Source organism: Lepisosteus platostomus, chromosome 10 (genome assembly GCF_059453375.1).
Source record: "Lepisosteus platostomus isolate fLepPlt1 chromosome 10, fLepPlt1.hap1, whole genome shotgun sequence".
NCBI classification, from domain to species: Eukaryota; Metazoa; Chordata; class Actinopteri; order Semionotiformes; family Lepisosteidae; genus Lepisosteus; species Lepisosteus platostomus.
In genome coordinates, this window is record NC_142620.1 from 43,175,339 (window position 1) to 43,187,881 (window position 12,543).

At 38.3% G+C, this 12,543-nt stretch overlaps 1 protein-coding gene across 1 annotated transcript in view; it reads right to left on the minus strand.

The window, feature by feature from the left end:
* LOC148653749 (FERM domain-containing protein 7) overlaps positions 1–4,802 on the minus strand; it is a 31,648-nt gene extending 26,846 nt beyond the window's left edge. The window contains exons 1-2 of the mRNA XM_088649084.1: positions 4,534–4,802; positions 2,362–2,530 (exon numbers count right to left, since the gene is read on the minus strand). Of these exons, the coding sequence (XP_088505210.1) occupies positions 2,362–2,502 (141 nt within the window). The 5' untranslated portion in view covers positions 2,503–2,530; positions 4,534–4,802. The remainder of the gene's footprint in view (positions 1–2,361; positions 2,531–4,533) is intronic.
* Positions 4,803–12,543: the final 7,741 nt, after the last annotated feature.

Below are 12,543 nucleotides of genomic sequence, written 5' to 3' on the forward strand. Positions count from 1 at the left end.
AATACATACACAGAGCTTGCAAATCTTTCTTGTATGCTGAAACAATTTGGCTAGACTGACGTTTAACTTAAAGAACGTTTGAAACTTTGCTCAGTGACTCACTGGGGTCATTTACATCCTTCAGCTGTAAGACAGGAGACCATATGCTATCTCCTAACGTTTGGAAATAAAACAAGTCTTCCTCCACATGGTCAACGGTCAGTGTTTAATGGTTCATAGAAAAGAAGTAGAAACCCAGTCGTAGGAATTCTCAGCTATGCGAACAGAAATAGTATGTCAGATGCCCACAGCAAAAAGGTCTTCAAATGGGCCAGCTGGAAAGGCAAAGAAAACATTCAGAGATTTCACTGCCACCATTTCTGCCCTAAAGCCACTCTCACGCTGTGCACTCACATTTCTTTTTTAGAAGAATCTCAGCAGCCCTTCTATTCACATATTGTCTCTCTACATATGGAGATGCAGAAAATGCCTTTGAGCTTCCAGTTGCAAATGCAGCAGGGACTAATGGGGTCTATAATGGGAATACTTTGCAAGCATAACATCTGGCAAAGATAAATGCACTCCCATCAACAGCCAACCATCCCCCAGCTTGTATCTTTTCAGAGATACAGAGATCGCATTTTCAAATTCTGGTTTCTTAAATACTGTCATGATGTCACCGCCCTTCAAAACTCTGCGAAACAAAACGTATTTGAGCTTAATATCAGTGTGAAATACAGTGACCCAGAACTCTCTCACACAGATTATCTTTCACGTAAATATACTAATAGAGGCTGTTTCAGTGAATAAAGTACTAAATATCAAAGGCTAGATAAAAGGAATGATCTGTAAATTTGGGATGTACATACTGACGTATGGATGTTTACCACAAATCCTACAGTACGACTGTAAAAGCTAGGAGCTGTAAAACTAAAGAGACCTATTTTATTAAATCGCAAAGACTCAATTTGTCTTTCAGTAAACTAGATAAAGTAGTTGATTGACTAGAAATCATAACAACATTTTGTTGATGAGTATCCAATCCCCTATTCAGATAAGTAATTTAATAAACAATATTTCTTTCACCTGGAAAAGAGACCAACGCAATACTGAGTTTCAGAAAGATGAACATGGTGGCTGTGTAAATACTGATTCAATTACTATCTTTCAATAATTCAGACACACTCCACCACACCTCAGCAAATGAGCGGAATTTTGTTTCTGAATGATAAAGTACACCAAGTAGATTTAGTAAGAGCATTCTTGGCTGAGCAGATTAAAGTTATTTTGAGCAGAATTTGTTCACATGATGATTTTCAGAGAGGCTGACTTTGGAAAACTAGTGACAACAAATAACAAAGAGCTGTTAATTTACCAGATATTTTGACCATAACGTCTCTGCTTTTTGGAGTTCTTGGGGCATCCTCCCACCTACTGTACATTCTCAATTAATGAATCAGTGAACAGTAATTGTGTGTGTCTCTTAATAAAATGGTGATACTGTAATATACCTACAGGCTCAGCTAAGAGTGCCCAGCTTGAACACAAAAACATATAACACAGATGGTCTCCAGAATCCAGATTGAAGCCTTTATTAATCAAGACATACTTATTGTAGTCTGTTATCCCAATGAGAGTTCACATACACTTCCACATCTTGTATTGAGGCATAAATGATAACAATTAGCTATTACCAAACACTGAGAGGGTGGACTATAGGATACCTGCTACTACTGATTCTCTGGCTACAAGAGTTCAAATGACTAACTCCTCCAACAGATGAACAAGGATGCTCTGTACCATGCTGAGGGTGCTTCCTTAGTGAATCAGAGCCACAGCATGATGTTCCTGCTGACAGGCCTTTCATCTTAATTACTGGAGCATCTAGAAAGAAAAGAGCTTACCTACATTGTAGCAAATGTCTTGTTATGGCTTAAGACATATACAGTAGTTACTAATAGTGCACCTCTGCATCTTTCTGTTAAGGAAGTGATTTTGGGGGCAAAAATGTTGGGATGTACTGTAAGTGGCTTAGACTTTTTTTTATTTAAGATATAGCAGTGAAACTACATGTACAGTACAGTACTTATGCTCAAATTCATTTATATTTCAATTATGTGGACAATTGTGCTCAAAGCAACATGAAATATATTCAGTGAAACAGTTTTAATATTCAGACAAACTTTGACATGTTTGTTTAGTCTTGGAAAGAAATTATGATATTGAGTTTATGACATTACAGACACTTTCATTATTCTACACATGATTTATTTTTGATGAGATGAGAGTCACATGTGAGTCAAATGTGTCCTACAAATTCTTAGCAAACAAAAAATACTGAATCGATATACTTCTCCAGAATCACACTGAACTAATTCTTACCTCAACTTCGAATATCTGCTCAGTATCATCCAGAAACTGCACTTTGAGCTGTAGGGTTGTTTCCTTGGAGCTCTTACGGGCCACTCCAGCAAGCTTTTCTGGGGACTTGAAGAAGTCTGGCCTGCCTTTGTGTTCACCCATAACTAGTACCGCAGCTGGCTCAAGTGTACTGAAAAAAAAACCCCATAAATTAATGCTAGTACTGTACAAACTGAAAAACAATTTTACAAATGCTTTCAAGGGTTGGAGCTTAGGATATTTGCCATTGTTTATGTCAACAATTACATATGGTTACAAATTGTTTACCAGCACAGGTTAACATTGGTGTGAAAATAAAATAAAAAAAACAAATAAGCAACTGCAAAGGAGATTTTGGATCTGACCCTCCCAGTAAGCACAAATGAGGCAAAGTAATGGTGCTGTCTAGAAGAAGCAACACATCAAAGCCATTAAACCCAATTAAAAGTCAGTTGTTAAATGAACTATAACCTCATGCCACTTAAGGAAACCTTTTTGGCCATGTGTGGTTGGTGATTCAGTACAGAACGTTTCACTGAATCGCCTGTCAACTCTAACAATATACTGTAGCATGGTCTGTTTTTTTTACGGCTTCAACTTAAAATTTGGGCCATTTCTTGGACATAGTTGGTGATCTGAGGAGAAAAGGCAGCTTTTGTTCATTTATACCATTGGTCAAATGTGAAATATGTTCATATTTAGCAACATTTTAGAATAGGAGACCAGTATAATGCATGTGTTAGTTGTGAATGAATGGCATACCTACTAAAAGCACTTAACACATGATGAACAGTTGCTGTATAACAACTGATTTAGTTCTTCTTGCGTTCCATCAGTCATAACGAATACATACTGTATTTCTTATGCAATGTACTTGACATTTACAGTGCTGGCACTCGGTAAGCTTTGTTTCAGTAATACGTGGTAACAGAGGACTTCTATCTTAAAGCGTTGCCCAGCGTTGTTTATGGAAGACTGGAAAACTCACATTCAACGGCAAGACAGAAAATCAGGACACCGCACCAGTTAAATCACCTGACCTGAGCCCAGTTAAAGTTGTGTACTGTCTTTGAGTCCTGCACAAAAACGAAAAGCGCTCCCATTTCTTCGGCCTCTTGATTCCAGATTACATCGGACTGCTCTGTAATCCTGTCTGATTTCATTCACATACAGCAACTGCTCTAGCAAGACAGAGAACCGCTGCAGCAAAAACCACCCCCTATCCTCACACTGCTGTGTGTGTTCAAAATGTGGGAGACCTGGGGCTAACGGCAGGTGCTTTATTGGAGAAAAATAAATGAGCACGGGATTTGAGTTTCACAAATGCTTTTAGTATTTCAAATACCGAAATAAATCTAAGTATTCGTGTAAATTAAATTAATTTTAGACCAAATTGGCATTAGATATGTATATCGATGTATAAGCATATGGAAATATTTATGTGAGTAATAGAAGATCACATTAAATATAAATTTAATGTTAATGCCCGCTTTATGTACTTGTAGGGAAGTCGAGCAGAATATTACCCAAAGGCATGTTATAAAAGTATAAAGCTTTGTGATAGGCATAAACAAAGCTTCGATTATCTTACCCGTAATTTCCCTTGGTTTTAATTATTTAATATCACTAATAACTAATTTATGTATTAATAACGAAAACGATGTAAATAATATTTTCAACCTCGAGTGCAACACGTTAATTAAGATTCATAAATGCCTTGAAAAAAAACTTGAAAACATTCACCTAATTTTACATTCAATAGGGCAGAGCTTAAAAAGATAGTTCGTTGTTCGGAATTTGGGGTCCAATAAAAAAAATATTAAAATAGTTTAAAAATCAAAGCAGTTTAATTTGATCTTGAAACATAAAACAGCCCTGCTACTGTAGGGACATTAACATTGCACGCAAGAAAGAAGCAGTTGTCCATTTAATCCCGTTATGAAAAATAACGTATCTATTTCCTGAACATAGCTTTCTTCTAAGGGCAGCTATGAAAGTTACTATTTCTTTTTTTCCTCCGGTCACCCAAAAGGCTGGCGTTATGAAGCTTCGTCCATTTAGAGTCTTTAATTAAGTTAATTGAATCATCGCTCAAGAAAACGAATTGGGAAATTAACTCATGCATACGTTAACGTTCTACAGTATTGCATTTACCTGAATTCCTTGGGTTTCCAGTCGTCATAATCCCCAAAATGCACATAATAAATCCATAGCCGTTTCAAAGCAGCCCAGTTCAATCATTGACAAGCTATTAAGTAAAGCGCACGGTAGGCAGGCTGTGCTCGGGATAATTGACTATACAACAGAGCCACCTGACTGTGAACACGCTTTCATCTCATTGCTTTTTTCTTGCTTAACTCGGAAATACAGCTCACACACACGGTCTACTCCAGGGTAGGAGTTTGACAGCTGAAAAATACCAGTTTCACACATGAAACGTCTTTATGTGCAGAGATTTCAACGTCACGCACTCTACAGGTCTCAATCTGTTCGTGCTTAAATTATGCACGTCGTCTATTGCTTTCCACAATGTAACGGTTTTGAAACAGAACAGAGCTTAACAGTTACAGATTTTTTATCCATTATTAACCGAGCTGTTGTCAAACCGCTTTTGCACTTCTGTTTGTCACTCACCGTACACAATGAAGTACTTCTGCTGCGGGACCGCATGTGTTTGATATTAAAATAAAAGAGGCTTTCTTCGCTTTTTTAGCACGTTAGACGATATGAAATATAGTGGGGGGCTGGAGAAATGTATCCACACCAAAAGTTGAGTTTTATTTTGTTGAACAGCAATTACAGCGGGAACACTTATTTTTTTGCCTCTTTAAAGATCTTGGGTTCCGAGTTCGGTTCCAGCCTTGGTTACCTACTTTGTGGAATTTGGATAGTCTCCCCACGTCAATGTGTGGGGTTTCCTGTGGTACCTTGAATTCCTTCCACAGTTCAAAGCCATGTATTCTAGATAAACTGTCATCTTTAAATGTACTCCCTTGTTACTAGTAAAGAACTTGCACTGCACCAATGTTACAGTAAACTAAACACACACATGAGTGATAAGGAGGCAAAAACATACTGTAACACCACTTTCTAGCTTGAATACTCCTAATGACTTCCTAATTTCCCCTATTCCCACAGGCTGCCATGGGCAAATAGCCAAAGAGCTCCCACCTGAGCATGCATTGCTGCCACTGCAACACTGAGCCCAGCCCAGCTCTGACATGATCATCCTGTTCCTAGATATTAGATACCTTATTGGTATACAGTACAATGATAAACCAGAGTAAGATGCAGTAAAGAATTCAATCCTGGAGAGGTGTGGTAATGCATAAAGAACTAGTGATGCAAACCTTGGGGAAAACAAAGTGGAAGTTGTATTGATAATGTGGTCCATGCACATTTGTTGCTTTGTTTTCCCCATAATGGAGTGACATTCAAAGGTAGTGGTCAGGTGTCAGTAATCAAATACAAATATGTGTAGCGCACCCACAGCAAGAATCTGAGCCACAGTGACAGATCACCAGTTAGATGAAGCTCTCTTCAGTCTTCTGCACTGTGATCATACACAGCACTGCTTTCCAGAGCAAAGGCCTTCTCAAATGGTTCAAAACAGCAGGCACTCCAGCAGCATAATAATAATTCCTTACACTTACTATATATATATAAAACATGTTTCTGGACACTCCAATCAAAGTGCTTTACAGGTAATGGGGACTTTCCTCCACCACCAATGTGCAGCCCCACCAGGATAATGGGATGGCAGCCATAGTGCATCAGAACACTCCCCACCCATCAGGTATCAGTGGGGATGAAGCCAATTCATAGATGGGGATTATCAGGAGGCCATAATTGGTCAAGGCCAATGGGATATTTGCCTCTTTAAAGATCTTGGGTTCCGAGTTCGGTTCCAGCCTTGGTTACCTACTTTGTGGAATTTGGATAGTCTCCCCACGTGACACCCCTACGTTTTTTGAGAAATGCCCTAGGATTTTTAATGACCACAGAGAGTCAGGACCTCAGTTTAATGTCTCATCCAAAGGATGGCACCCTTTTACAGTAGTGTCACTTTCACTGTACTGGGGCATTAGAACCCACAGGAACCACAGAGTGGGCACACCCTGCTGGCCCCGCTAACACCTCTTCCAGCAGCAACCTTAGTTTTTCCAAGGAGGTCTCCCATCCAGGTACTGACCAGGCTCACACTTGCTTAGCTGCCAGTTGTGAGTTTCAGGGTAACATGGCTGCTGGCCACAAGCCTTCTGTCACTGTGCAGACACACATGAAGAATATACAAACTCCACACAGATAGCACCCCAGGTCTGGAATTAAACCCAAGTCCCCAGCACTAAACACTGTGCCACCATTGCCATTAAAAGCCATCATTTAAAATGGGAAAGGAAACATGACTACAGGTTAATGGATCCATCATATGTTTGTCATATTAGATCCATTAACTAAGCAAAATCAACCACTGCCCATAGTTGCAGGATCTCCAGATCCAGACTGAAAATTCTAACACTGCAATCTCAAGAGCCATCAAGCTATGGCTAATAGTTTTGATTCTAGCTAAATTAATCTTGCAGATATAGAATATCTTGCCAGCAAAGGCAATAGAAATGGACTGTAAGATGTGTTTTCACTAGAGATTGGGAAAGGCCACATATTTTGTAATGGACTGTCAGCAAGAAACATATCAGATAATAAAGGTCTCCCTTACAGCCATTCTTTGGAATTACCTGGATTTCTGCATTAATTACTCAAAAATGTGGTCTGATCTTCAGCTAAGTCACAATAGACTAACACAATCTGCTTAAACTAAGCACACACAATTTTAATTCTTGTCAATATTGAACACATCATTTAAACATTAACAGTACAGGCTGGAAAAAGTATGTGAACCCTTGTATTAAGTTACTGGTAGAACCTCCTTTAGTAGCAATAACCTCCACCAAACATTTCCTGTAGCTGCTGATGAGACTTGCACAACAGTTAAGAAAAAAAAATGGAGACCATTCCTCCTTACAAAACTGTTTCAGTTCATTGATATTTCTGGGATTCTCACATGAACAGCTCTCTTCAGGTTGTGAGACAGCATCTCAGTTAGGTTGAGGTCTGAACTCAGACTTGGCCATTCCAGAACACTAATTTTCTTCTGTTTAATCCAGTCTGTTATTGATTTACTCATGTGTTTCTTTGGTTGTTGTCTTGTTGCATCACCCAACTTCTATTAAGCTTCAGGTGACAGACCACTACCCTGATAGTCTCCTGTAAAACTTGATACAATTTTGAATTCATTGTTCCCTCTATGATAAGAAGCAGTCCAGGCCCTGAGGTAGCAAAGCAGCCCCAAACCATGATGCTCCCTCCACCATGCTTCATGGGTGGGATGAGGTTTTGGTGTTTGTGTGCAGTGCAGTGCTTCCCCCTCTCCAAACATAGCATTGTACATTTCTGCCAAAGAGATCAACTTTTGTCTCATCCGTCCACAGAACATTGTCCCAGAAGTGTTGTGAAACATCCAGGTGGTCTTTTGCAGACTTGAGACATGCAGCAATGTTTTTTTTGGAGAGCAGTGGTTTCATCCATGGTGTCCTTCCATTAACACCATTCTTGTTCAGTGTTTTGCCTATAGTGGAAACATGTACAGAGACTTTGGCAAGTTCAAGAGATTTCTGCAAGTCCTTTGCTGTAACCCCAGGGTTCTTTTTCACCTCCTTCAGCATTTGTGTCTTGTCATGATCTCTGCAGGACGCCCACTCCTAGGGAGAGTGGCAACAGTACTGAATTTCCTCTATTTGTACACGATTTGTCTTTCTGTGTATTGATGAACACCCAGGCCTTTAGAAATGCTTTTGTAGCATTTTCCAGCTTTCTTCTTTAATTCTAAGGTCCTCTGATATTTCTTTTGATCAGGGCATGGTTCATATAAACAGTTCTTTCGTGAGAAGCACAGACTGTCAGTAACCAGCCTGTGTGCCTTTTTTATAGGGCAGGGCCCCCCCCACTCCCACCTCCAATCTCATCTCATTGATTGGAACACCTGACTCCAATTAGCTTTTGGAGAAGTCATTAGCCTAGAGAATCACATGCTTTTTCCAACCTAAACTGTGAATGTTTAAATGATGTGTTCAGTACTGACAAGAAGAAGTACAATTGTTTGTGTGTTATTAGTTTAAGAAGATTGTGTTTGTCTATTATTGTGACTAAGCTGAAGATCGGACCACATTTTTATGAGTAATTAATGCAGAAATACAGGTAATTCCAAAGTGTTCACAAACCTTTTCTTGCAACTGTATGTCTTTAACTCTGGGAGCTCCTGGAGCTTCATGCAAACACAGGGAAAAGATACAAGCACTGCAAGACAACACTGCTACTCTCTGTGGCTCTGTGCTGCCCCATGATCCAACATATTACTTAAAATGTGTGATCTTAAATGAGCTTTTAATTGTCACAACCACCTCTTGGGGCAGGGAATTCTAAGTGTGAGTGAAAGTTTGTAAGTTTATAAGTTTGTAAGTTAAACTTAGGAAAGAAGTAAGTAGAAGTGATACCTCACAAGAAAGTAATAATAAAATAGATGAAAAGGTTAGAAAGACAACTTGAAAATTAAAGAGAAACACCCTCATCTTTGAGCAATTCTAAAAAAGACTTAGAAACTTTGTAAGAACTTTTTGTTATTCAATTTGCTTTGCCTAAGGGGTTATGCAACTATTAAGCAATTAATCATTTACATTGTTTTCTATGTTTTTTTAATTTTTGCCTTTTGTCATTTTCCAAAACACAGTCACAAAGTATTGTCCTCTACTTCCATCTAGTGGACAGCTGAAAGAATAAAAGACTATAATTATTTTGTATCTCCGCTGGTGTCCATGTGATACGTGGGAAACCAACTATTACATCACTATGAATTGATTGGACTGTTGACTATGTATGAGCTGAGGGCTTGGGTGTGGAAACCATGTACAATTTTGCATTTTAACCTCAACAGAACTTCTGTTTTGCTGTGTCATCAGTTTTCGTGCACTCTACTATATGTTAAGAAATTTCTAAACCTCCCACAACTGTACCATATATATACAGTCATTTATAAATTATCAGTCTTTCCTCCTTTGGAAGACTAGTATAAATGCTGGTAACTAATCAGTAATGTTTCACCCCAGCTCTGTGTTTGCTGGTTTCCATTCCTTTGTAAATATCCAGTTTTAATTGATTACTTTAATTCATCTTCTTGCTGCTTCAGGCTTTTGGTTAATTTGTTTCTGAAATACCTCACTCCATAGCTATTGTTTCTAACAAATGGAGCATATAAATATTTGATCAACCCCTCAATACCCTTATTACTGCTTGCACAGCAGTGATCAATTTGTGATGAACAGACAAAAGTGGGAATAAGTATATATACAGTATATAAAACACTGCTACAACGATCTTTGAAGTGTTCTTTTGCAGAGGCCCATTTGGTTACATTCCAGACAGCACACCTGAATGCGGGGAGTTTTGAAATTTAGCAACTGGTACTGAGCTGGTACCAATTACAAATCCCATTTGATCTTTTATTAGTTGAAAGCTAATTTAAAAATATATCCCAAAAGAAAAACTGATTATTTATTTTTAATTCTAGTGTGATTATAAACTTGGCAAGAGCAAAAACTCAAAGACACAGTGGTTCCCCAGGACCAGACCAGGGAATCACTGCTTTAGTTGCCCCTGCGTTCTTCACTGTGAAGAAGATGAGTGTGTGCCCACTGTGATGGACTGGTCTTCCATCCAGGGTGAAGCCACACCTTGGACTCGTTACTTCCTGATGAGCCTCTGACTGCCAGGAATACTGTACATGGTTATCTGATAATGGCTTGATGTAAACAGACAATGAAGCTGTGTAATAAAGAGTATATTGGTATGGCAAAGAAAATCTCAATACAGAATTGAAAACAATTCTAAACTGGGATGGCTATTATTTTTTTAATGCAATGTGGAGCCTTTCTTGACTGTGCCACTCAGTGAGATCCATTAGTTTGTGTAACTGATACAATCCTTGTGACAATTCAAGCACAAAACAGACTACGCACAAACAAGTTTGTATATGGAAGCTGGCCATTGTACCTCATGCTTAACCTGGAGCCAAAGCCCATGTCAAAAGATGACATTTAAATCACAAGTGCAGAAAAGTGCAGAAGTGCTTGGAGGTATTGATTGATTTAAACAGTTGGAGACATACACAATTACAGTATGAAATGACTATATCTTAATAATGCATACTGAGCTTTTAATTGTCACATCTCTTAGAACAGAAAACTAAGTGGAAGTATGTAGCTTGATACCTCACAAGAAGAGTAGTAATAATCCTAAATTAAGGTTAAGAGCTAAGGGATGAATCCTAAATGAATCTAAAGAGCTCACATTAAATATTGCATTCCAGATAAATGTGAAATATTTACTGGGTTCATTGTGGGATCTCTTTGGTTTGGGGGAGAATAGTGGTCTTGATTTTGTTCTCAGAAGCACTTAACCAAGCGCCCATTGACAAGTTCCTGGGAGCAGTAGTTCCAGAGATGAACACAGGATGGTGGTATAGACACAAGCAATGACACCTACAGTTCATCAACTGTACCTGCAGGAATGGAAGTAAAAAACATTCTTTAAAATGAGGATGTTCAGTTTTATTGTTCTTTCTAGTGATTCTAGTGATTTTTTTTTCTCTGCCAGGTTATAAATGGTAGCTTCAATGGAATAAACTGTATGAATGTTCACATTTAGACTTTTCAAATCAGACAAAACAACTTGAAATTGAAATGCCACCCTTAGACTAAGCCTCACAGAGCCTTTTTTTAGAAGAGAGGGTAAAATACACTATTTACAGTATAAGTTCTGTTAACCCATAGGCACAAACAAATATTAGTTTGGCAGGTTTATAATGTATAAAATGTATATAACAAATGCTTCCTAGGGGTAATTGTAATCTTATTTATAGTGGTTTGGACTGATGTCTGAGTGCAAAAACCAAGTCATAAATATGAAATGTCACTACCCATTATTTCATTTGGAAATATTCAAAATTCCTAAAACCAGAGCCAGGGTGGTGCCCAGTTAGAGCCCTGGGTTATCCATTACTGTTAGCTCTATGGGAACCATATGGCACAACTTCTTTTAAATCAACCTGGGTTCTATGAAATCACAGGACATGCCTGGCATGTTGATAATGAAGTAATAATCCCCACTGAAGAACTATCAACATACTGTAGCCACTGCAGTGATGACTGGAGTTAACTATTCAGTAGCTGGAATAGCTTCTCTGACTCTAGTACAGTATAACGAGATCTAGAGTGGTCCACATCCCGAATTTGCAGACATTACAGCTTCATAACAGTAGGCCTGATTATTCAATCCAGGTTTTGTAGGAATAGAGTTAATTTTAAACTAAGCAAACATTTTGTTTTGCCTTTTTTTGAGCCAACAAATGTTGTCCAGCATTGGAAAATCTGAACCACGGAACAGATATTTCTATGTTAGTCCACTTTCTAAAGAAGCCCAAATGGTTTTTTTTTAAGATTACTGATTTACAGTACTTTGAAACTGGCTTTTGGAAGAACGTATTTAAAGGTGGTGAATATCAGATCAGACCCTTCATCTAGACAAATTATATTTTTTTAAATGTAACACGGCACACATTTTTCAAAGTGTTATTGCAAGGAAAAGGCAAAAACAAAAGACTTTTCAGGCTGAAAGTATGTCAGTGTACAGATATTTCCAAAAACTGAGGAATCGATATGTGCTTGGTTTCAACGGATGTGCTGTTCAGACACTCGGATACAGTACTTTCATATCTTGCAAATGAGCTTAACAATTATGAAATGTAAGTTGTGAGTGTTATTTTGGCTTACAATCCAGGCATTCTTTAAAAGAAAATACCACTTTACTGATCAGCAAGATACAGGTTGCTACATTTTAACAACCCCCAGGACATTTTGTCTTTAGAACCAATAATTCCAGGTCAAGGAAATAAAGAAAGCAAATAAAAAAGCAAATCCCTAATAAGATACTCTCCGAATACCCTGCTACAATTGTACTGTTTTCCGAGTTTTAAAGCTTACAGGACTCTGTCTTTTTGGTTAAAGGTAACAGGTAGCTGATAGTTAAGGTATGGTATGAGCCAAAAGCAACTAA